Genomic DNA, 27,084 nt, shown 5'->3' with positions numbered 1-27,084 from the left:
TGCATGTGCACAATGTATGCAGAGTGAGAGAGCAAATGGTGCCTGTAATAAGGCTTCTTCTGTCCACGTTACTTTCCTGCATGTGCACAATGTATGCAGAGCGAGTGCAAATGGTGCCTGTAATAAGGCTTCTTCTGTCCACTTTACTTTCCTGCATGTGCACAATGTATGCAGAGTGAGAGAGCAAATGGTGCCTGTAATAAGGCTTCTTCTGTCCACTTTACTTTCCTGCATGTGCACAATGTATGCAGAGTGAGAGAGCAAATGGTGCCTGTAATAAGGCTTCTTCTGTCCACGTTACTTTCCTGCATGTGCACAATGTATGCAGAGCGAGAGAGCAAATGGTGCCTGTAATAAGGCTTCTTCTGTCCACGTTCCTTTCCTGCATGTGCACAATGTATGCAGAGTGAGAAAGCAAATGGTGCCTGTAATAAGGCTTCTTCTGTCCACGTTACTTTCCTGCATGTGCACAATGTATGCAGAGTGAGAGAGCAAATGGTGCCTGTAATAAGGCTTCTTCTGTCCACGTTCCTTTCCTGCATGTGCACAATGTATGCAGAGTGAGAGAGCAAATGGTGCCTGTAATAAGGCTTCTTCTGTCCACGTTACTTTCCTGCATGTGCACAATGTATGCAGAGCGAGAGAGCAAATGGTGCCTGTAATAAGGCTTCTTCTGTCCACGTTACTTTCCTGCATGTGCACAATGTATGCAGAGCGAGAGAGCAAATGGTGCCTGTAATAAGGCTTCTGTCCACGTTACTTTCCTGCATGTGCACAATGTATGCAGAGTGAGAGAGCAAATGGTGCCTGTAATAAGGCTTCTTCTGTCCACGTTACTTTCCTGCATGTGCACAATGTATGCAGAGCGAGTGCAAATGGTGCCTGTAATAAGGCTTCTTCTGTCCACTTTACTTTCCTGCATGTGCACAATGTATGCAGAGTGAGAGAGCAAATGGTGCCTGTAATAAGGCTTCTTCTGTCCACGTTACTTTCCTGCATGTGCACAATGTATGCAGAGCGAGTGCAAATGGTGCCTGTAATAAGGCTTCTTCTGTCCACTTTACTTTCCTGCATGTGCACAATGTATGCAGAGTGAGAGAGCAAATGGTGCCTGTAATAAGGCTTCTTCTGTCCACTTTACTTTCCTGCATGTGCACAATGTATGCAGAGTGAGAGAGCAAATGGTGCCTGTAATAAGGCTTCTTCTGTCCACGTTACTTTCCTGCATGTGCACAATGTATGCAGAGCGAGAGAGCAAATGGTGCCTGTAATAAGGCTTCTTCTGTCCACGTTCCTTTCCTGCATGTGCACAATGTATGCAGAGTGAGAAAGCAAATGGTGCCTGTAATAAGGCTTCTTCTGTCCACGTTACTTTCCTGCATGTGCACAATGTATGCAGAGTGAGAGAGCAAATGGTGCCTGTAATAAGGCTTCTTCTGTCCACGTTCCTTTCCTGCATGTGCACAATGTATGCAGAGTGAGAGAGCAAATGGTGCCTGTAATAAGGCTTCTTCTGTCCACGTTACTTTCCTGCATGTGCACAATGTATGCAGAGCGAGAGAGCAAATGGTGCCTGTAATAAGGCTTCTTCTGTCCACGTTACTTTCCTGCATGTGCACAATGTATGCAGAGCGAGAGAGCAAATGGTGCCTGTAATAAGGCTTCTTCTGTCCACGTTACTTTCCTGCATGTGCACAATGTATGCAGAGTGAGAGAGCAAATGGTGCCTGTAATAAGGCTTCTTCTGTCCACATTACTTTCCTGCATGTGCACAATGTATGCAGAGCGAGAGAGCAAATGGTGCCTGTAATAAGGCTTCTTCTGTCCACGTTACTTTCCTGCATGTGCACAAATACCAATGAAATAAAAACATTGCAATGTAAAACAGTGGTATGTGTGTAATTACTCTGCATGATTACTGTGTGACCTAATTTAGGACAAATATGGAATAGCTGACTTGGATGGAGGGTGGGGGTGGACACCGGAGAGAACTTTCCCACCATCTTTTGTTCTGGTCGGACCCTGAGACGCACTAAGCGATGCATAGGAATATATCTCGTCTCTATAAGTATCAGGTTTCCACATGACCGGATTACAAGCTGCTGCTTTGTCTCCCCCAGGTGGTGAATGCTGTGAACAGCAGTCTTGTGTCAGCCCTAGGAGAAAATTTCACTTCTCTGAAGCCTAATTTGTGGGACGCTGTGGATGAAGAGATGTGCCTGTCCGAGTGTGATATCTACAGGTGCTTCTATGTATATCTGTGTGTGACAGCTGTCCGTCAGCACGCCCTCAGGGAGAGTGTTCCATAGGCTGACTACCTAATCTTATCTATTGTTATTATTGCTAGTGCACCATTCCGCAGCGCTGTACAGCGTATATCGGTCATTCACATCAGTCCCTGCCCCATGGAGCTTACAATCTATATTCCCTATCACATGTATCTCATGTACACTTACACATGCACACTAATGGCAATTTTTTGGCCGGAGCAATTTAACCTACCAGTGTGTTTTTGAGGGAGGAATCTGGAACACCCGGAGGAAACCGACACACACATGAGGAGAACATGCAAACACCACACTTATAGGGCCATGGTGGAAATCTCTATAATGTAATTAAATTTGAGCTACATCTGAGCTGTACCAGTGTTCGCAAATACGCGCTATAGCGCGTATTTTACCCAGGATTGAGAGTGGGGACTCACTTTTAAAAAGAAGGCGGGTCCCCGGGGATGCGACGCGCTGTGCTGTGGCCAATCCCTGACAGCTGGCTGCAGCACAGCGCGTCCCCCTGAGAAAGACACAACGCTGTCTGTTAGAGCAGCCAATGAGAGTCAGACTCATTGGCTGCTGCTGTGGAAAGCCGTGCTGGGATCAAGTCTCTCATCCCAGCATCGGCACAGTGTCCGTGCCCGGCGCTGGGACAGTGCGTTTGTTCCCAGCGCCGGGTAAGCCACTGCGGCGGGTACCTGGTGAAGGGACCGCCTGGTCTCTTCCACCAGCGTCGGCGGTAAAGTGACGGCGGGAGAAGCTTGGCTCCGGGCGCAAGCTAAGCGGAGCTCGCTGCCCGGAAGCCAAGTAGCGGCGGCGGTTGTTTGGCACTGGTCGCAAGCTTTTTGCTTGCGGTCCAGCAGCCAATAGGAGGCAGACGCGACGAGCCAATCGCGGCTCGCCGCGTCATAGCCGACTCGCGACGTCTTGAATAGACACCGCTGAGCGGGAATGTTCAGTCCGGCAGCGGAGGGGAGTAGTGAAGACCTCCCGAAGACAAGTGAAGAGCGACGCGGCAACAGTTCCAGCGGCCGCGCAAGAGGCCAGAAGATGGCGTGATCAAGAAGGAAGAGGCGGCGCCGCTGGCAAGGACGGGCCAGTGGCAGAAGAATGAAGCTGAGGACTGAAGAGGACTGCGGGGGTGGAAAGAAAGCGCTAACGAAGCTCCCCCCACAGCCTCTTCCACTGTACGGGTTGGCGGCTTTGGGCCACCGTTATTTACCCCTCCCTAGACCACCAGGGTTGTCGGGCGCTAGGCCCGTGGGATATATTCAGGCAATAGGCCTGTGGGGTATATAGGTGGGCACAAGGCCCGGGGTACATAGGGGGCATTAGGCCCAATTGAAGGTGTGAGTGACCTGGGCATTAGGCCTAAGTCACTAAATGGCAAATTAGGTGGGCCAATACTGGGGGCAATGCATATAGGGTAAATTACTGGGGGCAATGCATATATGGTAAATTACTGGGGGCAATGCTTAGGCAGATTACTACTAGGGATAAAGCATAGGGAGATTACTACTGGGGGCAATGCGTAGGGAGATTACTACTATGGGCAATGCATAGGGGGATTACTACTGGGGGCAATGCATAGGGAGATTACTACTAGTGGTAATGCATAGGGGGATTACTACTGGGGGCAATGCATAGGGGGATTACTACTGGGGGCAATGCATAGGGAGATTACTACTGGGGGCAATGCATAGGGAGATTACTACTAGGGATAATGCATAGGGAGATTACTACTAGGGGTAATGCATAGGGAGATTACTACTGGGGGCAATGCATAGGGAGATTACTACTAGGGATAATGCATAGGGGGATTACTACTGGGGGCAATGCATAGGGGGATTACTACTGGGGGCAATGCATAGGGAGATTACTACTAGGGGCAATGCATAGGGGGATTACTACTAGGGGCAATGCATAGGGGGATTACTACTAGGGGCAATGCATAGGGGGATTACTACTAGGGGCAATTCATAGGGGGACTACTACTAGGGGCAATTCATAGGGGACTACTACTAGGGGCAATGCATAGGGGGACTTCTACTGGGGCAATGCATAGGGGGACTACTACTGGGGCCAATGCGTAGGTGGACTACTACTAGGGCCAATGCGTAGGGGGACTACTACTAGGGCCAATGCGTAGGGGGACTACTAGGGGCAATGCCTAGGGGGGGACTACTAGTAGTGGTAATGCATAGGGGGACTAATACTAGCGGCAATGCATAGGGGGACTACTATTAGGGGCATTGCATAGGGGGGGGACTACTAGGGGCAATGCCTAGGGGGGGGACTACTAGTAGTGGTAATGCATAGGGGGACTAATACTAGGGGCAATGCTTAGGGGGGACTACTACTAGGGGCATTGCATAGGGGGGGGACTACTAGTAGTGGTAATGCATAGGGGGACTAATTCCAAGGGCAATGCATAAGGGGGGCTACTACTGGGGGCAATGCATGGGACTACTTCGGGCAATGCATAGGGGGGGGCTACTGCTGGGGGCAATGCATAGGGGGACTACTACTGGGGGCAATGCATAGGGTGACTACTACTGGGGGCAATGCATAGGGTGACTGACTACTAGTGGTAATGCATAGGGGGACTACTAGGGGCAATGCATAGGGGTGCTACTACTGGGGGCAATGCATGGGGCTACTACGGGCAATGCATAGGGGGGGACTGCTGCTGGGGGCAATGCATAGGGAGACTACTACTAGGGGCAATGCATAGGGGGACTACTACTAGTGGCAGTGCACAGGGGGGACTGCTACTGGGGGGACTGCTTCTGGGGGCAATGCATAGGGGGACTACTACTGGGGGCAATGCATAGGGGGACTACTACTAGTGGCAATGCTTTGGGGGGGACTACTACGGGGGGTAATGCATAGTGGGACTAAAGGGCATTAATGAGTAAAAGCCGGGCATGGCTGTGTGGCATCATTTGTAAGGGGTTAGGGGAGGTCTGAGAGGCATATGGGGAGCTCTAAAGCATAAATTATGATGGGACCCAGAAATGTTCAGATAGGACCCCACTTTTTTTAAGTGGAGGGTCCCTGGGACCCACATATTTTGTCACTCGCGATCACTGCTGTACCCCATGTTACAGATGTCTTGCACATCAGTATAATTGTTAGCCAGCCGTGTCCTTGGAGGACTGGGTGGACTGTTTTATTACTGTCGTCCTTTAATCTAATGTTAGAAAACCTGACTCCAAAGAGCGTCTGCCCAGCGCTATGTGGCAGGGAGCGGCTTTCGTGTATTGCTACACCACTAGCTAAATGCACTGTAGCCGTAAGGTTACCATCCTATTAATAGATATTAGTGTTTCATTACCTATAGCGGCAGCTGCAGTGATCCAGTGCCCCATCTCTGGCTTTTCCCAGCTGTATCCTATGTATATATCTTATATAAGTGTTACGTTACACGTCTACTTCCAATATGGCCATCTGTAATATAAGCTGTGTGACCGGACTTAGCATCCAGCCATGTGTGCAGAGAGGAGTGATCTGTCTTACTGTAATACTGACACTGATGGGAGAGAGTCCTGTAATATAAGCTGTGTGACCGGACATAGCATCAGCCATGTGTGCAGAGGGCAGCGATTTGTCTTACTGTAATACTGACACTGATGGGAGAGAGTCCTGTAATATAAGCTGTGTGACCGGACATAGCATCCAGCCTTGTGTGCAGAGGGGAGCGATCTGTCTTACTGTAATACTGACACTGATGGGAGAGAGTCCTGTAATATAAGCTGTGTGACCGGACATAGCATCAGCCATGTGTGCAGAGGGGAGCGATCTGTCTTACTGTAATACTGACACTGATGGGAGAGAGTCCTGTAATATAAACTGTGTGACCGGACATAGCATCCAGCCATGTGTGCAGAGGGGAGCGATCTGTCTTACTGTAATACTGACACTGATGGGAGAGAGTCCTGTAATATAAGCTGTGTGACCGGACATAGCATCAGCCATGTGTGCAGAGGGGAGCGATCTGTCTTACTGTAATACTGACACTGATGGGAGAGAGTCCTGTAATATAAACTGTGTGACCGGACATAGCATCCAGCCATGTGTGCAGAGGGCAGCGATTTGTCTTACTGTAATACTGACACTGATGGGAGAGAGTCCTGTAATATAAGCTGTGTGACCGGACTTGGCATCAGCCATGTGTGCAGAGGGGAGCGATCTGTCTTACTGTAATACTGACACTGATGGGAGAGAGTCCTGTAATATAAACTGTGTGACCGGACATAGCATCCAGCCATGTGTGCAGAGGGGAGCGATCTGTCTTACTGTAATACTGACACTGATGGGAGATAGTCCTGTAATATAAGCTGTGTGACCGGACATAGCATCCAGCCATGTGTGCAGAGGGGAGCGATCTGTCTTACTGTAATACTGACACTGATGGGAGAGAGTCCTGTAATATAAACTGTGTGACCGGACATAGCATCCAGCCATGTGTGCAGAGGGGAGCGATCTGTCTTACTGTAATACTGACACTGATGGGAGAGAGTCCTGTAATATAAGCTGTGTGACCGGACTTGGCATCAGCCATGTGTGTAGAGGGGAGCGATCTGTCTTACTGTAATACTGACACTGATGGGAGAGAGTCCTGTAATATAAGCTGTGTGACCGGACATAGCATCCAGCCATGTGTGCAGAGGGGAGCGATCTGTCTTACTGTAATACTGACACTGATGGGAGAGAGTCCTGTAATATAAGCTGTGAGTCCTGTAATATAAGCTGTAATATACAGTCAGTGTAGGGCAGGCTCTCCCCTCACACAGGATATACAGTCAGTGGAAGGCAGGCTCTCCTCTCACACAGGATATACAGTCAGTGTAAGGCAGGCTCTCCTCTCACACAGGATATACAGTCAGTGTAAGGCAGGCTCTCCTCTCACACAGGATATACAGTCAGTGGAGGGCAGGCTCTCCTCTCACACAGGATATACAGTCAGTGTAAGGCAGGCTCTCCTCTCACACAGGATATACAGTCAGTGTAAGGCAGGCTCTCCTCTCACACAGGATATACAGTCAGTGGAGGGCAGGCTCTCCTCTCACACAGGATATACAGTCAGTGTAGGGCAGGCTCCCCTCACACAGGATATACAGTCAGTGTAAGGCAGGCTCTCCTCTCATACAGGATATACAGTCAGTGTAGGGCAGGCTCTCCTCTCACACAGGATATACAGTCAGTGTAAGGCAGGCTCTCCTCTCACACAGGATATACAGTCAGTGTAAGGCAGGCTCTCCTCTCACACAGGATATATAGTCAGTGTAAGGCAGGCTCTCCTCTCACACAGGATATACAGTCAGTGTAAGGCAGGCTCTCCTCTCACACAGGATATATAGTCAGTGTAAGGCAGGCTCTCCCCTCACACAGGATATACAGTCAGTGTAAGGCAGGCTCTCCTCTCACACAGGATATACAGTCAGTGGAAGGCAGGCTCTCCTCTCACACAGGATATACAGTCAGTGTAGGGCAGGCTCTCCTCTCACACAGGCTATACAGTCAGTGTAAGGCAGGCTCTCCTCTCACACAGGATATACAGTCAGTGTAAGGCAGGCTCTCCTCTCACACAGGATATACAGTCAGTGTAAGGCAGGCTCTCCTCTCACACAGGCTATACAGTCAGTGTAGGGCAGGCTCTCCTCTCACACAGGATATACAGTCAGTGTAAGGCAGGCTTTCTACTTCAGGGTCCATAGGGGGTCCACAGGGTTGACCTTGGGGGTATAGCTGGATCTGGATCCATGGGCACCACGCAGTTAAAGCTTTAGCTGCTCCCAGGATGCTCTTGGGTCCATCCTCCTCTATACCCCGCCCCCGAGCCACAGGCACCTCAGTTTGAGTTGGCGCCCGGCCGGAGTCGGGTCACCCTGCGCAGAGGGGCTACAGGAGCAGCCCCCCCAAAGCTTTTTATTTAAAAATAAAAAATTGCCTGTTAGTTTTTTTTTAATTTTAACAAGGGGCTCTTCAGTGTGGCAGTGAAGGGCTGTCTGTACAGACGCCCACGCTGCCGCTCTTACTCCCCGCTGGCGCCGCGATGCCAGTATCGCACTGGGGATTGCGGTGGGAGGCCAGAGTCCGTACTAGCCGGACTCTGGGGACCTCCCTGGACTGCTGCCGGAATCGCCGGGGAGAAGGTAAGCCGCGAGTCGCCGATTAGTGGCGGCTCGCGGGTCTTACTATAGATGCAGTCCTTTGCTCCCGGTTCTAGGGGACAGACCGGTGGCTGCTAGCGGTACCTTCCATCGGAGGTATACCCCGTCTGTCCACTAAACCACCAGGGTTATTTAGCGGCAAGCGAGATGCCGGCAACCCGGGGGTTAATAGCTAGCCAGGGGAGGAAGCCTTCCCTGTTTAGCGGCTCCTGCCCTCAGCTCAGCGCGCCTTTCAGCACGTAGTCTGGTGTCGCTGAGCTGCAGATTACTCGGCTAGATATTAGTGTTTCATTACCTATAGCGGCAGCTGCAGTGATCCAGTGCCCCATCTCTGGCTTTTCCCAGCTGTATCCTATGTATATATCTTATATAAGTGTTACGTTACACGTCTACTTCCAATATGGCCATCTGTAATATAAGCTGTGTGACCGGACTTAGCATCCAGCCATGTGTGCAGAGAGGAGTGATCTGTCTTACTGTAATACTGACACTGATGGGAGAGAGTCCTGTAATATAAGCTGTGTGACCGGACATAGCATCAGCCATGTGTGCAGAGGGCAGCGATTTGTCTTACTGTAATACTGACACTGATGGGAGAGAGTCCTGTAATATAAGCTGTGTGACCGGACATAGCATCCAGCCTTGTGTGCAGAGGGGAGCGATCTGTCTTACTGTAATACTGACACTGATGGGAGAGAGTCCTGTAATATAAGCTGTGTGACCGGACATAGCATCAGCCATGTGTGCAGAGGGGAGCGATCTGTCTTACTGTAATACTGACACTGATGGGAGAGAGTCCTGTAATATAAACTGTGTGACCGGACATAGCATCCAGCCATGTGTGCAGAGGGGAGCGATCTGTCTTACTGTAATACTGACACTGATGGGAGAGAGTCCTGTAATATAAGCTGTGTGACCGGACATAGCATCAGCCATGTGTGCAGAGGGGAGCGATCTGTCTTACTGTAATACTGACACTGATGGGAGAGAGTCCTGTAATATAAACTGTGTGACCGGACATAGCATCCAGCCATGTGTGCAGAGGGCAGCGATTTGTCTTACTGTAATACTGACACTGATGGGAGAGAGTCCTGTAATATAAGCTGTGTGACCGGACTTGGCATCAGCCATGTGTGCAGAGGGGAGCGATCTGTCTTACTGTAATACTGACACTGATGGGAGAGAGTCCTGTAATATAAACTGTGTGACCGGACATAGCATCCAGCCATGTGTGCAGAGGGGAGCGATCTGTCTTACTGTAATACTGACACTGATGGGAGATAGTCCTGTAATATAAGCTGTGTGACCGGACATAGCATCCAGCCATGTGTGCAGAGGGGAGCGATCTGTCTTACTGTAATACTGACACTGATGGGAGAGAGTCCTGTAATATAAACTGTGTGACCGGACATAGCATCCAGCCATGTGTGCAGAGGGGAGCGATCTGTCTTACTGTAATACTGACACTGATGGGAGAGAGTCCTGTAATATAAGCTGTGTGACCGGACTTGGCATCAGCCATGTGTGTAGAGGGGAGCGATCTGTCTTACTGTAATACTGACACTGATGGGAGAGAGTCCTGTAATATAAGCTGTGTGACCGGACATAGCATCCAGCCATGTGTGCAGAGGGGAGCGATCTGTCTTACTGTAATACTGACACTGATGGGAGAGAGTCCTGTAATATAAACTGTGTGACCGGACATAGCATCCAGCCATGTGGACATACAGGTTATACAGTCAGTGTAGGGAAGGCTCTCCTCTCTCACAGGATATACAGTCAGTGTAGGGCAGGCTCTCCTCTCTCACAGGATATACAGTCAGTGTAAGGCAGGCTCCCCTCACACAGGATATACAGTCAGTGTAAGGCAGGCTCTCCTCTCATACAGGATATACAGTCAGTGTAGGGAAGGCTCTCCTCTCTCACAGGATATACAGTCAGTGTAAGGCAGGCTCTCCTCTCATACAGGATATACAGTCAGTGGAGGGCAGGCTCTCCTCTCTCACAGGATATACAGTCAGTGTAAGGCAGGCTCCCCTCACACAGGATATACAGTCAGTGTAAGGCAGGCTCTCCTCTCATACAGGATATACAGTCAGTGTAGGGCAGGCTCTCCCCTCACACAGGATATACAGTCAGTGGAAGGCAGGCTCTCCTCTCACACAGGATATACAGTCAGTGTAAGGCAGGCTCTCCTCTCACACAGGATATACAGTCAGTGTAAGGCAGGCTCTCCTCTCACACAGGATATACAGTCAGTGGAGGGCAGGCTCTCCTCTCACACAGGATATACAGTCAGTGTAGGGCAGGCTCCCCTCACACAGGATATACAGTCAGTGTAAGGCAGGCTCTCCTCTCATACAGGATATACAGTCAGTGTAGGGCAGGCTCTCCCCTCACACAGGATATACAGTCAGTGGAAGGCAGGCTCTCCTCTCACACAGGATATACAGTCAGTGTAAGGCAGGCTCTCCTCTCACACAGGATATATAGTCAGTGTAAGGCAGGCTCTCCCCTCACACAGGATATACAGTCAGTGTAAGGCAGGCTCTCCTCTCACACAGGATATACAGTCAGTGGAAGGCAGGCTCTCCTCTCACACAGGATATACAGTCAGTGTAAGGCAGGCTCTCCTCTCACACAGGATATACAGTCAGTGGAAGGCAGGCTCTCCTCTCACACAGGATATACAGTCAGTGTAGGGCAGGCTCTCCTCTCACACAGGCTATACAGTCAGTGTAAGGCAGGCTCTCCTCTCACACAGGATATACAGTCAGTGTAAGGCAGGCTCTCCTCTCACACAGGATATACAGTCAGTGTAAGGCAGGCTCTCCTCTCACACAGGCTATACAGTCAGTGTAGGGCAGGCTCTCCTCTCACACAGGATATACAGTCAGTGTAAGGCAGGCTTTCTACTTCAGGGTCCATAGGGGGTCCACAGGGTTGACCTTGGGGGTATAGCTGGATCTGGATCCATGGGCACCACGCAGTTAAAGCTTTAGCTGCTCCCAGGATGCTCTTGGGTCCATCCTCCTCTATACCCCGCCCCCGAGCCACAGGCACCTCAGTTTGAGTTGGCGCCCGGCCGGAGTCGGGTCACCCTGCGCAGAGGGGCTACAGGAGCAGCCCCCCCAAAGCTTTTTATTTAAAAATAAAAAATTGCCTGTTAGTTTTTTTTTAATTTTAACAAGGGGCTCTTCAGTGTGGCAGTGAAGGGCTGTCTGTACAGACGCCCACGCTGCCGCTCTTACTCCCCGCTGGCGCCGCGATGCCAGTATCGCACTGGGGATTGCGGTGGGAGGCCAGAGTCCGTACTAGCCGGACTCTGGGGACCTCCCTGGACTGCTGCCGGAATCGCCGGGGAGAAGGTAAGCCGCGAGTCGCCGATTAGTGGCGGCTCGCGGGTCTTACTATAGATGCAGTCCTTTGCTCCCGGTTCTAGGGGACAGACCGGTGGCTGCTAGCGGTACCTTCCATCGGAGGTATACCCCGTCTGTCCACTAAACCACCAGGGTTATTTAGCGGCAAGCGAGATGCCGGCAACCCGGGGGTTAATAGCTAGCCAGGGGAGGAAGCCTTCCCTGTTTAGCGGCTCCTGCCCTCAGCTCAGCGCGCCTTTCAGCACGTAGTCTGGTGTCGCTGAGCTGCAGATTACTCGGCTACTCCTCCTCTGAGATCTCTGGCGGCCATTTTCTTTGTGGCAGCGCAGATCTCTCAGGGAGCACGCGGACCGGTCCCCCTGTGTACCTCTCCCCCGATCAAGGACAGTGTACACAGCACTATAGCCCTCCCAGACACTGAATCTGGGCAGGGTGATTGTAGTGGAAAGGTGCAGTGAGTATACTTCTCTGCATGGTATGTGACTTTTGCTAGTGCTGCTGTCTGTGCTAATCTCTACTTACTGTCGGCCTATACCTATCCCTTTACTTCTCCGTAGCCCTACAGGTGTGGGGGGGAGGGGCGTTTCTACAGACCTCACCTATATAAATCACGTATTTGTGAGGTCCGTCACATACAGTTGTGTGCTACACAGTACCATATTGTGGGCTGTTGTTCAGCACACTGGTGAGTGCGCTTGATTCTGCTCTGTTGCCAGATTTATTTATTTATATAATATATTTAGTCATGTCGGACGAAGAGATTGAGCACTCCGTGGCTCCGGTGTTGGTCTCCTGCGGACGCTGTTCTGCAGGAATGGATAGGGAGGATTTGTCACAGGATTGCCTGTGTAGACGGTGCCAGGTGGCTCCTGGCCCATCAAAACCTCCTATAACGCAGGAGCCACCATGGGCGATGTTTTCTCAGGTGCTGGTGTCTATTGCGGACCGTCTGGCGGTCCCGACTGCTGTCCCTACTAGGGCGTAGCCCCAGCCGGCTATCCCCCATTCCCCGGGTGTCCCGCAATTATTGCGGAGCCCCCCCGGGTCTCAGTCTGTTGGTCCTTATGCGGGGTTACCTATGTATATACAGGCTTCCCCTGTGACGCAGCAGTCTGTGGTACCCTTCCAGTCCCCTGTGGCGGCTCCTCCACCCTGGGTGAATGTGCTCTCCAACTCAGTACAAAATTTGGCGGCCGCGTCTTCGGCTTTCCAGTCAATGTTGCAGAATGACATGCCTTCTAGGGCGTCAAAACGCACACTAATGGCGCAGGCGGCACATTTATCGGACTCCGAGGGGTCCTCAGATGATGGGGAGGTTCATGATGACACTGACTCGGACACATCGGTCCTGGAGGTGGATACCAAGTCGTCCATTAATGTGCGAGCACTGGTTAGGGCGGTGCGAGCCATTCTCCTAATAGAGGATGAGGCACCAGCTCCTAAGTCGAAGTATCCTAGTTTAAAGAAAACTAAGGTGGCTTCTGCGGTGCTTCCCCTGTCTGATCAGTTGACGGATCATATGGCGGTAGCTTGGCAGGCGCCCAGTAAGAGATTCCTACCACAGAAGCGGTTGGCTTCTAATTACCCTTTTCCGGAGACACATTGTAAAAAATGGGAAACTCCACCAGCGGTGGATTCCCATGTCACCCGTTTAATAAGGAGCGCTACTTTGCCATTACCGTCTATATCCTCGCTGAAGGATCCCACGGACAGAAAAGTTGAGACTTGCTTAAAGTCCATTTACTCAATCTCAGGGGCAGTAGCCCGACCGTCCATGGCCATCTCCTGGGTGGCCAAGGCCATTGAGGGTTGGGCCAACGCATTAGAGGATACCTTTCCGGACTATGCTCCGGATGTCCAGAGGGCGCTGTTAGGACAGATGAGAAACGCTGCTTCCTACATTGGAGAAGCCTCTTTAGAGGTCAGCAGACTAGCATCCAGAGTATCAGCTGCAGCAGTGTCTGCCCGCCGATCCTTATGGCTGAGGTACTGGAGAGCTGACTCAGATTCAAAGAAAGGCCTGGAGGCCTTACCTTTCAATGGAGAATTGCTATTTGGTCCGGACTTGGACAAAATAGTGGATACCCTGGCTAAATCCAAGTCAGCTTTCCTCCTTTCTGCAGCAACGCCTGCCAAGGTCCGGAACTCGGCCTTTCGTTCCTTTCGGGTTCAGGGTACGGCAAAAGGTCAGTCCTTCCCGAGGCAGTCGGCGGCTAAGGCCGCCTCTAAACCCAAGAAGCAAGCCTGGAGTGCTCGGCGCCCTTCTTCCAAGCAGGAGGATAAACCTGCTGCCTGATGGGACGGGCCTCCCTCTGGGGGACCTCAGAGTGGGAGACAGACTTCTCCAATTTTCCCAGTGTTGGCACAATACCACCACGGATGCCTGGGTTCGAGAAGTAGTCTCTCAGGGGTACGCCCTGTCTTTTCGGGTCAGGCCGCCCCACCAGTTTTTTTGCACGGGTCCGTCTTTGGACAAGACCAAAGCTTCCCAGATTCAGGTGGCTATACAATCCTTGCTACAAGCAGGGGTCATTGTTCCCGTTCCGCAGTCTCAACGCGGGACGGGGTACTATTCTACTCTGTTTCTGGTACAGAAGCCCAATGGTTCTCATCGCCCTATCCTGAATTTGAAGTCTCTGAACAAATACCTCAGAGTTCCCAGGTTCAGGATGGAAACGTTACGTTCCATCATTCTGGCGATGGAACCCGGGGATTACATGGTCTCCCTGGATATCCAGGACGCCTATCTCCACGTGCCCATAGCACCGGCACACCAGCGGTACCTGCGGTTTGCTATCCTGCAACATCACTACCAGTTTCGGGCGTTGCCTTTTGGCCTTTCCACGGCTCCGAGGGTGTTCACCAAGGTGATGGCAATTATGGCCACCCACCTTCGGGGCCAGGGTGTACGGCTGCTGCCGTATCTGGACGATCTTCTTCTGCTGGCGAGCTCCCCGGAGGAACTTCTTCGACATCTCCACCTGCCCATTGCTTGTCTTCAGGCACACGGGTGGTTGATAAATTTGAAGAAGTCATCTCTGATCCCATCACAACGGATGGTTCATTTGGGAGCCCTTCTGGATTCTCGTCAGCAAAGGATTTTCCTGACTCCGGAAAAGGTGTCCTCCCTACAACTGCGGATACACAGTTGCCTAAGCAGTGCCAGGGTGTCGGTACACTCGGCCATGAGAGTCCTAGGGTCCATGGTGTCTGCATTCGACATGGTGGAATTTGCCCAGTTCCATTCCAGGCCCCTGCAGGGCAGATTCTATCGGAATGGAACGGGTTACCTCTCCGGATCCGATCCCAGACACTGGTCTTGTCCTCGGAAGTGCGCCAGTCTCTAGCTTGGTGGCTTCTGCCAGCTCATCTCATCGAGGGTCGCCCCTTTTGGATCCCGGACTGGGTTCTGCTCAAAACAGATGCCAGTCTCCGGGTTGGGGGGCAGTGACCGGCTCGTTGTCTCTTCAGGGCCGTTGGTCTGTGGAGGAAGCAGTTCTTCCCATAAACGTGCTGGAACTGAGGGATGTGTACAGGGCTCTGCTGTCGTCAGGCACCGCTCTTCACGGAAGGGCAGTTCAGGTGCAATCCGACAACGCCACCACGGTGGCGTACATCAATCACCAGGGAGGAACTCGCAGTCGAGCTGCGATGTCGGAGGTGTCTCGGATCCTGGCTTGGGCGGAGTGCCACCTTCCAGCAATCTCGGCAGTCTTCATCCCGGGAGTCCTCAATTGGGAGGCAGACTTCCTCAGCCGTCACGACGTGCATCCCGGGGAATGGTCGCTTCACCCAGAGGTGTTTCAACTTCTCGTGGACAAATGGGGACTGCCGGAGTTGGACCTGATGGCCTCTGGTCACAATTACAAGTTACCCGTGTACGGCTCAAGATCAAGGGACGCAGGCGCAAGCCTGATGGACGCGCTGTCGGTGAAATGGACATTTCACCTAGCGTACCTGTTCCCTCCAATCTCCCTGCTACCTCGGGTACTAAGAAAAATAAAACCGGACGGGGGCACGTTTCTGCTGGTGGCTCCAGCGTGGCCCAGACGTCCTTGGTACTCCGATCTCAGGAGCTTGTCCGTAGATGCCCCGTTCCTTCTGCTTCAGCGTCGGGACCTGCTGTATCAGGGGCCTTGCCTTTACCCAGATCTGGGTCGGCTGTCTTTGACGGCATGGCTCTTGAGACAGCCGTCTTAAGGTCCCGGGGCGTTTCAAGCTCTGACTTCAGTACCATGCTGAGGGCGCGTAAACCTGCCTCTGCACGGATTTACCACAGAGTGTGGCACACTTACTTTCAGTGGTGTGAGTCCAGAAACTTTGATCCTCAGGTGTTCAGGGTTTCTAGGATTTTGGCATTTCTGCAGTCAGGTCTTGACCTGGGCTTACGTCTTGCTTCCCTGAAGGTTCATGTATCGGCTCTGTCTGTGTGGTTCCAACGTAGAATCGCTACACTGCCTGACGTTCACACCTTATTCCGGGGTGTTCTTAGAATCCAGCCTCCCTTTGTGCCTCCAGTGGCTCCGTGGGACTTGGCGGTGGTTCTTCGGGGCCTGCAGGGACCTCCTTTTGAACCTCTTGAGTCGGTTCACCTCAAGTGGTTAACACTTAAGACTGTGTTTCTCCAGGCCATTGCTTCGGCCAGGAGGGTTTCCGAGTTGGGGGCACTTTCTTGTAGTCCCCCCTTCTTAATTTTTCACCAGGACAGAGCAGTGCTTCGCACTCGTCCTGAGTTTTTGCCTAAAGTTGTCTCTAAGTTCCACATCAATCAGGAACTGGTGGTGCCAGCGTTTCAGTCCCCTGATCTTACAGCTGGCGGACTGCTTCTGTTAGAAGGTCCGATTCTTTGTTTGTCCTCTTTGGTTTTCATAAGAGGGGTTGGCCTGCCAACAAACAAACCTTAACCCGTTGGCTTTGGTCTGTTATTAGGGAGGCTTATGTACCGGAAGGTTTACCTGTTCCAGCCTCTGTTAAGGCTCATTCCACTCGGTCTGTGGGTCCTTCTTGGGCTGCTAGACGTGGTGCCTCCGCGGTTCAGTTGTGCAAAGCAGCCACTTGGTCTTCCATTCAGACGTTTTTGAGGTTTTATGCGTTTGACACCTTTGCCTCTCAGGATGCATCCTTTGGGCGCAGGATTGTCCTTTCTGCACAGGAGCGTCCCCGCCCTTAGTTGAACTGCTTTGGGACATCCCCAAGGTCAACCCTATGGACCCTGAAGTAGAAAGCAAGAGATATGGTAAGAACTTACCTTGTTATCTCTGTTTCTACGAAGTCCATAGGGTCCACAGGGCGCCTGCCCTGACGCACCTGGCTTCAAATGGGCTGTGTTGCTGGTCACCGGTTTTCCGTCCCCCATTTCTGTGAGTATGGTTTTCTTGTGTGTTCCAGTCTTCCTTCTCTCTGTTTAGTCTCCTCCTCCGGCCTGGGCTGCTTACCAACTGAGGTGCCTGTGGCTCGGGGGCGGGGTATAGAGGAGGATGGACCCAAGAGCATCCTGGGAGCAGCTAAAGCTTTAACTGCGTGGTGCCCGTGGATCCAGATCCAGCTATACCCCAAGGTCAACCCTGTGGACCCTATGGACTTCGTAGAACTGGGAGGTGACAGTGCTTGAAGACGTCCTTGCACCAGGGACAAAATGCTGTAATTAAGCCCCGCCCCTTCCCCATCCACATTCAGTGGTAATGATGTATAATACAGAAAGATGGGAGAATTGTACTGCCTGGATACACATTTCTGTGTGCGCTTCTGTGTGTGTCTGTGTGCGCTTCTGTGTGTGTCTGTGCGCGCTTCTGTGTGTGTGTCTGTGCGCGCTTCTGTGTGTGTGTCTGTGCGCGCTTCTGTGTGTGTGTCTGTGCGCGCTTCTGTGTGTGTGTCTGTGCGCGCTTCTGTGTGTGTCTGTGCGCGCCTCTGTGTGTGTCTGTGCGCGCCTCTGTGTGTGTCTGTGCGCGCTACTGTGTTTGTGTCTGTGCGCGCTACTGTGTTTGTGTCTGTGCGCGCTTCTGTGTGTCTGTGCGCGCCTCTGTGTGTGTGTTCGCCTGTTAATGAATGTAATTTCTCTTTTTAATTCCAGTTACAACCCAGACCTAGACTCTGATCCCTTTGGAGAGGATGGAAACTTGTGGTCCTTCAACTATTTCTTCTACAATAAGAAGCTGAAGAGAATCGTATTTTTCACGTGTCGGTCTATCAGGTGACCTATGGAATTATTATTGTCTTAGTTATACAAAGCAGTGGAAAAGACAGTGTTACAAGACGTACATCATGTGGTATAAGAGAAACACTCCTATGGAACCAATATAGGGCACAGGACCCCCCAGGCCAACCCAGCAGAACTGCTCCGTGGCGTCACACTAGTGTGAGATTACAAATGATAGTTACAAATTATAAAGAAACTCCTATGTGTTAAGTCTTACATAAGTAAGAGGTTATAATTAAAAAGTGTTCTGAAGTGCTACATACATAAAAAACAAACTAAAGAAGTGATCGTGTTCATTATGATACCATGGAACAGTCCAGCCCCACCATCCAAGAGAGCCCCGTGCCCCAATACCAGTCCCGAAACTAACACACAGCATATATATATATTATATATAGATAGATAGATAGATATATATAGTTAGTAGGTCTTATTACATGTGCAGTCTTGGAGTGCAAGGACTCCTTGCTAATTAAAAATACCCAGGAACAGGTGGGATGGGTGCTAATCAGGGTAGAAGGAGTCTCGTCCTTCCAATGTACATACATACACACCGTACAGAATACATAGGTTCTGCTGGGTTGGCCTGGGGGGGTCCCGTGCCCTATATTGGTTCCATAGGAGTATTAAGGACCTGCCTGATAGCGGTCACCCGGATGCGGTGGGCAGGCCCATAATTATGCCCATTTTTATGCTAAGAACCTCTTTGATACACTTTAGCAGTAGTAGTATTAGGGTTAGAGTATGCACTTTAGCAGTAGTAGTATTAGGGTTAGAGTATGCACTTTAGCAGTAGTAGTATTATTGTTAGAGTATGCACTTTAGCAGTAGTAGTATTAGGGTTAGAGTATGCACTTTAGCAGTAGTAGTATTAGGGTTAGAGTATGCACTTTAGCAGTAGCAGTATTATTGTTAGAGTATGCACTTTAGCAGTAGTAGTATTAGGGTTAGAGTATGCACTTTAGCAGTAGTAGTATTATTGTTAGAGTATGCACTTTAGCAGTAGTAGTATTAGGGTTAGAGTATGCACTTTAGTAGTAGTAGTATTAGGGTTAGAGTATGCACTTTAGTAGTAGTAGTATTAGGGTTAGAGTATGCACTTTAGTAGTAGTAGTATTAGGGTTAGAGTATGCACTTTAGCAGTAGTAGTATTAGGGTTAGAGTATGCACTTTAGCAGTAGCAGTATTAGGGTTAGAGTATGCACTTTAGCAGTAGTAGTATTAGGGTTAGAGTATGCACTTTAGCAGTAGTAGTATTAGGGTTAGAGTATGCACTTTAGCAGTAGCAGTATTAGGGTTAGAGTATGCACTTTAGCAGTAGTAGTATTAGGGTTAGAGTATGCACTTTAGCAGTAGTAGTATTAGGGTTAGAGTATGCACTTTAGTAGTAGTAGTATTAGGGTTAGAGTATGCACTTTAGTAGTAGTAGTATTAGGGTTAGAGTATGCACTTTAGCAGTAGTAGTATTAGGGTTAGAGTATGCACTTTAGCAGTAGTAGTATTAGGGTTAGAGTATGCACTTTAGCAGTAGTAGTATTAGGGTTAGAGTATGCACTTTAGCAGTAGCAGTATTAGGGTTAGAGTAGGCACTTTAGCAGTAGCAGTATTAGGGTTAGAGTAGGCACTTTAGCAGTAGTAGTATTAGGGTTAGAGTATGCACTTTAGCAGTAGCAGTATTAGGGTTAGAGTATGCACTTTAGCAGTAGCAGTATTAGGGTTAGAGTATGCACTTTAGCAGTAGCAGTATTAGGGTTAGAGTATGCACTTTAGCAGTAGCAGTATTAGGGTTAGAGTATGCACTTTAGCAGTAGCAGTATTAGGGTTAGAGTATGCACTTTAGCAGTAGTAGTATTAGGGTTAGAGTATGCACTTTAGCAGTAGTAGTATTAGGGTTAGAGTATGCACTTTAGCAGTAGTAGTATTAGGGTTAGAGTATGCACTTTAGCAGTAGTAGTATTAGGGTTAGAGTATGCACTTTAGCAGTAGTAGTATTAGGGTTAGAGTATGCACTTTAGCAGTAGCAGTATTAGGGTTAGAGTATGCACTTTAGCAGTAGTAGTATTAGGGTTAGAGTATGCACTTTAGCAGTAGTAGTATTAGGGTTAGAGTATGCACTTTAGCAGTAGCAGTATTAGGGTTAGAGTAGGCACTTTAGCAGTAGCAGTTTTAGGGTTAGAGTATGCACTTTAGTAGTATTAGGGTTAGAGTATGCACTTTAGTAGTAGCAGTATTAGGGTTAGAGTATGCACTTTAGCAGTAGTAGTATTAGGGTTAGAGTATGCACTTTAGTAGTATTAGGGTTAGAGTATGCACTTTAGCAGTAGTAGTATTAGGGTTAGAGTATGCACTTTAGCAGTAGCAGTTTTAGGGTTAGAGTATGCACTTTAGTAGTATTAGGGTTAGAGTATGCACTTTAGTAGTAGCAGTATTAGGGTTAGAGTATGCACTTTAGCAGTATTAGGGTTAGAGTATGCACTTTAGTAGTAGTAGTATTAGGGTTAGAGTATGCACTTTAGCAGTAGCAGTATTAGGGTTAGAGTATGCACTTTAGCAGTAGTAGTATTAGGGTTAGAGTATGCACTTTAGTAGTATTAGGGTTAGAGTATGCACTTTAGCAGTAGTAGTATTAGGGTTAGAGTATGCACTTTAGCAGTAGCAGTATTAGGGTTAGAGTATGCACTTTAGTAGTATTAGGGTTAGAGTATGCACTTTAGTAGTAGTAGTATTAGGGTTAGAGTATGCACTTTAGTAGTAGTAGTATTAGGGTTAGAGTATGCACTTTAGTAGTAGTAGTATTAGGGTTAGAGTATGCACTTTAGTAGTAGTAGTATTAGGGTTAGAGTATGCACTTTAGCAGTAGTAGTATTAGGGTTAGAGTAGGCACTTTAGCAGTAGTAGTATTAGGGTTAGAGTATGCACTTTAGCAGTAGTAGTATTAGGGTTAGAGTATGCACTTTAGCAGTAGTAGTATTAGGGTTAGAGTATGCACTTTAGCAGTAGTAGTATTAGGGTTAGAGTATGCACTTTAGCAGTAGTAGTATTAGGGTTAGAGTATGCACTTTAGCAGTAGTAGTATTAGGGTTAGAGTATGCACTTTAGTAGTAGCAGTATTAGGGTTAGAGTATGCACTTTAGTAGTAGTAGTATTAGGGTTAGAGTATGCACTTTAGTAGTAGTATTAGGGTTAGAGTATGCACTTTAGCAGTAGTAGTATTAGGGTTAGAGTATGCACTTTAGTAGTAGCAGTATTAGGGTTAGAGTATGCACTTTAGTAGTAGTAGTATTAGGGTTAGAGTATGCACTTTAGCAGTAGTAGTATTAGGGTTAGAGTATGCACTTTAGTAGTAGTAGTATTAGGGTTAGAGTATGCACTTTAGTAGTAGTAGTATTAGGGTTAGAGTATGCACTTTAGCAGTAGTAGTATTAGGGTTAGAGTATGCACTTTAGTAGTAGCAGTATTAGGGTTAGAGTATGCACTTTAGTAGTAGTAGTATTAGGGTTAGAGTATGCACTTTAGCAGTAGCAGTATTAGGGTTAGAGTATGCACTTTAGCAGTATTAGGGTTAGAGTATGCACTTTAGTAGTATTAGGGTTAGAGTATGCACTTTAGTAGTAGTAGTATTAGGGTTAGAGTATGCACTTTAGTAGTAGTAGTATTAGGGTTAGAGTATGCACTTTAGTAGTAGTAGTATTAGGGTTAGAGTATGCACTTTAGTAGTAGTAGTATTAGGGTTAGAGTATGCACTTTAGTAGTAGTAGTATTAGGGTTAGAGTATGCACTTTAGTAGTAGTAGTATTAGGGTTAGAGTATGCACTTTAGTAGTAGTAGTATTAGGGTTAGAGTATGCACTTTAGTAGTAGTAGTATTAGGGTTAGAGTATGCACTTTAGTAGTAGTAGTATTAGGGTTAGAGTATGCACTTTAGTAGTAGTAGTATTAGGGTTAGAGTATGCACTTTAGTAGTAGTAGTATTAGGGTTAGAGTATGCACTTTAGTAGTAGTAGTATTAGGGTTAGAGTATGCACTTTAGTAGTAGTAGTATTAGGGTTAGAGTAGGCACTTTAGCAGTAGTAGTATTAGGGTTAGAGTATGCACTTTAGCAGTAGTAGTATTAGGGTTAGAGTAGGCACTTTAGCAGTAGTAGTATTAGGGTTAGAGTACGCACTTTAGCAGTAGTAGTATTAGGGTTAGAGTAGGCACTTTAGCAGTAGTAGTATTAGGGTTAGAGTAGGCACTTTAGCAGTAGTAGTATTAGGGTTAGAGTAGGCACTTTAGCAGTAGTAGTATTAGGGTTAGAGTAGGCACTTTAGCAGTAGTAGTATTAGGGTTAGAGTAGGCACTTTAGCAGTAGTAGTATTAGGGTTAGAGTATGCACTTTAGCAGTAGTAGTATTAGGGTTAGAGTATGCACTTTAGTAGTATTAGGGTTAGAGTATACACTTTAGTAGTAGTAGTATTAGGGTTAGAGTATGCACTTTAGTAGTATTAGGGTTAGAGTATGCACTTTAGTAGTAGTAGTATTAGGGTTAGAGTATGCACTTTAGTAGTAGTAGTATTAGGGTTAGAGTATGCACTTTAGTAGTAGTAGTATTAGGGTTAGAGTATGCACTTTAGTAGTAGTAGTATTAGGGTTAGAGTATGCACTTTAGTAGTAGTAGTATTAGGGTTAGAGTATGCACTTTAGTAGTAGTAGTATTAGGGTTAGAGTATGCACTTTAGTAGTAGTAGTATTAGGGTTAGAGTATGCACTTTAGTAGTAGTAGTATTAGGGTTAGAGTATGCACTTTAGTAGTAGTAGTATTAGGGTTAGAGTATGCACTTTAGTAGTAGTAGTATTAGGGTTAGAGTATGCACTTTAGTAGTAGTAGTATTAGGGTTAGAGTATGCACTTTAGTAGTAGTAGTATTAGGGTTAGAGTATGCACTTTAGTAGTAGTAGTATTAGGGTTAGAGTAGGCACTTTAGCAGTAGTAGTATTAGGGTTAGAGTAGGCACTTTAGCAGTAGTAGTATTAGGGTTAGAGTAGGCACTTTAGTAGTAGTAGTATTAGGGTTAGAGTAGGCACTTTAGCAGTAGTAGTATTAGGGTTAGAGTAGGCACTTTAGCAGTAGTAGTATTAGGGTTAGAGTAGGCACTTTAGCAGTAGTAGTATTAGGGTTAGAGTAGGCACTTTAGCAGTAGTAGTATTAGGGTTAGAGTAGGCACTTTAGCAGTAGTAGTATTAGGGTTAGAGTAGGCACTTTAGCAGTAGTAGTATTAGGGTTAGAGTAGGCACTTTAGCAGTAGCAGTATTAGGGTTAGAGTAGGCACTTTAGCAGTAGCAGTATTAGGGTTAGAGTAGGCACTTTAGCAGTAGCAGTATTAGGGTTAGAGTAGGCACTTTAGCAGTAGCAGTATTAGGGTTAGAGTAGGCACTTTAGCAGTAGTAGTATTAGGGTTAGAGTATGCACTTTAGTAGTAGCAGTATTAGGGTTAGAGTATGCACTTTAGCAGTAGTAGTATTAGGGTTAGAGTATGCACTTTAGTAGTAGCAGTATTAGGGTTAGAGTATGCACTTTAGTAGTAGTAGTATTAGGGTTAGAGTATGCACTTTAGTAGTAGTAGTATTAGGGTTAGAGTATGCACTTTAGTAGTAGTAGTATTAGGGTTAGAGTATGCACTTTAGTAGTAGTAGTATTAGGGTTAGAGTATGCACTTTAGTAGTAGTAGTATTAGGGTTAGAGTATGCACTTTAGCAGTAGTAGTATTAGGGTTAGAGTATGCACTTTAGTAGTAGCAGTATTAGGGTTAGAGTATGCACTTTAGTAGTAGTAGTATTAGGGTTAGAGTATGCACTTTAGCAGTAGCAGTATTAGGGTTAGAGTATGCACTTTAGTAGTAGCAGTATTAGGGTTAGAGTATGCACTTTAGTAGTAGTAGTATTAGGGTTAGAGTATGCACTTTAGTAGTAGTAGTATTAGGGTTAGAGTATGCACTTTAGTAGTAGTAGTATTAGGGTTAGAGTATGCACTTTAGTAGTAGTAGTATTAGGGTTAGAGTATGCACTTTAGTAGTAGTAGTATTAGGGTTAGAGTATGCACTTTAGTAGTAGTAGTATTAGGGTTAGAGTATGCACTTTAGTAGTAGTAGTATTAGGGTTAGAGTATGCACTTTAGTAGTAGTAGTATTAGGGTTAGAGTATGCACTTTAGTAGTAGTAGTATTAGGGTTAGAGTATGCACTTTAGTAGTAGTAGTATTAGGGTTAGAGTATGCACTTTAGCAGTAGTAGTATTAGGGTTAGAGTAGGCACTTTAGTAGTAGTAGTATTAGGGTTAGAGTATGCACTTTAGCAGTAGTAGTATTAGGGTTAGAGTATGCACTTTAGCAGTAGCAGTATTAGGGTTAGAGTATGCACTTTAGTAGTAGCAGTATTAGGGTTAGAGTATGCACTTTAGTAGTAGTAGTATTAGGGTTAGAGTATGCACTTTAGTAGTAGTAGTATTAGGGTTAGAGTATGCACTTTAGTAGTAGTAGTATTAGGGTTAGAGTATGCACTTTAGTAGTAGCAGTATTAGGGTTAGAGTATGCACTTTAGTAGTAGTAGTATTAGGGTTAGAGTATGCACTTTAGTAGTAGTAGTATTAGGGTTAGAGTATGCACTTTAGTAGTTGTAGTATTAGGGTTAGAGTATGCACTTTAGTAGTAGTAGGGTTAGAGTATGCACTTTAGTAGTAGTAGTATTAGGGTTAGAGTATGCACTTTAGCAGTAGTAGTATTAGGGTTAGAGTATGCACTTTAGCAGTAGTAGTATTAGGGTTAGAGTATGCACTTTAGTAGTATTAGGGTTAGAGTATGCACTTTAGTAGTAGTAGTATTAGGGTTAGAGTATGCACTTTAGCAGTAGTAGTATTAGGGTTAGAGTATACACTTTAGTAGTAGTAGTATTAGGGTTAGAGTATGCACTTTAGTAGTAGCAGTATTAGGGTTAGAGTATGCACTTTAGCAGTAGTAGTATTAGGGTTAGAGTATGCACTTTAGTAGTAGTAGTATTAGGGTTAGAGTATGCACTTTAGTAGTAGTAGTATTAGGGTTAGAGTATGCACTTTAGTAGTAGTAGTATTAGGGTTAGAGTATGCACTTTAGTAGTAGTAGTATTAGGGTTAGAGTATGCACTTTAGTAGTAGTAGTATTAGGGTTAGAGTATGCACTTTAGCAGTAGTAGTATTAGGGTTAGAGTATGCACTTTAGTAGTAGTAGTATTAGGGTTAGAGTATGCACTTTAGCAGTAGTAGTATTAGGGTTAGAGTATGCACTTTAGCAGTAGCAGTATTAGGGTTAGAGTATGCACTTTAGTAGTAGTAGTATTAGGGTTAGAGTATGCACTTTAGTAGTAGTAGTATTAGGGTTAGAGTATGCACTTTAGTAGTAGTAGTATTAGGGTTAGAGTATGCACTTTAGTAGTAGCAGTATTAGGGTTAGAGTATGCACTTTAGTAGTAGTAGTATTAGGGTTAGAGTATGCACTTTAGTAGTAGTAGTATTAGGGTTAGAGTATGCACTTTAGTAGTAGTAGTATTAGGGTTAGAGTATGCACTTTAGTAGTAGTAGTATTAGGGTTAGAGTATGCACTTTAGTAGTAGTAGTATTAGGGTTAGAGTATACAGTTTAGTAGTAGTAGTATTAGGGTTAGAGTATGCACTTTAGTAGTAGTAGTATTAGGGTTAGAGTATGCACTTTAGTAGTAGTAGTATTAGGGTTAGAGTATGCACTTTAGTAGTAGTAGTATTAGGGTTAGAGTATGCACTTTAGTAGTAGTAGTATTAGGGTTAGAGTATGCACTTTAGTAGTAGTAGTATTAGGGTTAGAGTATGCACTTTAGTAGTAGTAGTATTAGGGTTAGAGTATGCACTTTAGTAGTAGTAGTATTAGGGTTAGAGTATGCACTTTAGTAGTAGTAGTATTAGGGTTAGAGTATGCACTTTAGTAGTATTAGGGTTAGAGTATGCACTTTAGTAGTAGTAGTATTAGGGTTAGAGTATGCACTTTAGCAGTAGTAGTATTAGGGTTAGAGTATGCACTTTAGTAGTATTAGGGTTAGAGTATGCACTTTAGTAGTAGTAGTATTAGGGTTAGAGTATGCACTTTAGCAGTAGTAGTATTAGGGTTAGAGTATACACTTTAGCAGTAGTAGTATTAGGGTTAGAGTATGTACTTTAGTAGTAGTAGTATTAGGGTTAGAGTATGCACTTTAGCAGTAGTAGTATTAGGGTTAGAGTATACACTTTAGCAGTAGTAGTATTAGGGTTAGAGTATGCACTTTAGTAGTAGTAGTATTAGGGTTAGAGTATGCACTTTAGCAGTAGTAGTATTAGGGTTAGAGTATACACTTTAGCAGTAGTAGTATTAGGGTTAGAGTATGCACTTTAGCAGTAGTAGTATTAGGGTTAGAGTATACACTTTAGTAGTAGTAGTATTAGGGTTAGAGTATGCACTTTAGTAGTAGTAGTATTAGGGTTAGAGTATGCACTTTAGTAGTAGTAGTATTAGGGTTAGAGTATGCACTTTAGTAGTATTAGGGTTAGAGTATGCACTTTAGCAGTAGTAGTATTAGGGTTAGAGTATGCACTTTAGTAGTATTAGGGTTAGAGTATACACTTTAGTAGTAGTAGTATTAGGGTTAGAGTATACACTTTAGTAGTATTAGGGTTAGAGTATGCACTTTAGTAGTAGTAGTATTAGGGTTAGAGTATGCACTTTAGTAGTAGTAGTATTAGGGTTAGAGTATACACTTTAGTAGTATTAGGGTTAGAGTATGCACTTTAGTAGTAGTAGTATTAGGGTTAGAGTATGCACTTTAGTAGTAGTAGTATTAGGGTTAGAGTATGCACTTTAGTAGTAGTAGTATTAGGGTTAGAGTATACACTTTAGTAGTAGTAGTATTAGGGTTAGAGTATGCACTTTAGTAGTAGTAGTATTAGGGTTAGAGTATACACTTTAGTAGTAGTAGTATTAGGGTTAGAGTATACACTTTAGTAGTATTAGGGTTAGAGTATGCACTTTAGCAGTAGTAGTATTAGGGTTAGAGT

The 27,084-nt window shown here is 46.6% G+C and overlaps 1 protein-coding gene across 3 annotated transcripts in view; it reads left to right on the top strand.

Annotated features, from left to right (window-relative positions):
• The window catches only part of MAF1 (MAF1 negative regulator of RNA polymerase III), a 103,783-nt gene that overhangs the window by 36,103 nt on the left and 40,596 nt on the right, over nt 1-27,084 (top strand). For all 3 annotated transcript variants that reach the window (XM_088461983.1, XM_088461982.1, XM_088461984.1), the window contains exons 4-5: nt 2,121-2,242; nt 17,897-18,016. In XM_088461983.1, coding sequence (XP_088318109.1) covers nt 2,121-2,242; nt 17,897-18,016 — 242 coding nt within the window. The remainder of the gene's footprint in view (nt 1-2,120; nt 2,243-17,896; nt 18,017-27,084) is intronic.

Source organism: Taudactylus pleione, unplaced genomic scaffold (genome assembly GCF_031769625.1).
Source record: "Taudactylus pleione unplaced genomic scaffold, aTauple2 ptg001135l, whole genome shotgun sequence".
Taxonomy (NCBI): Eukaryota; Metazoa; Chordata; class Amphibia; order Anura; family Myobatrachidae; genus Taudactylus; species Taudactylus pleione.
The sequence above is the reverse complement of the archived record's forward strand: the minus strand, read 5'-3'. Positions and strand labels throughout refer to the sequence as shown.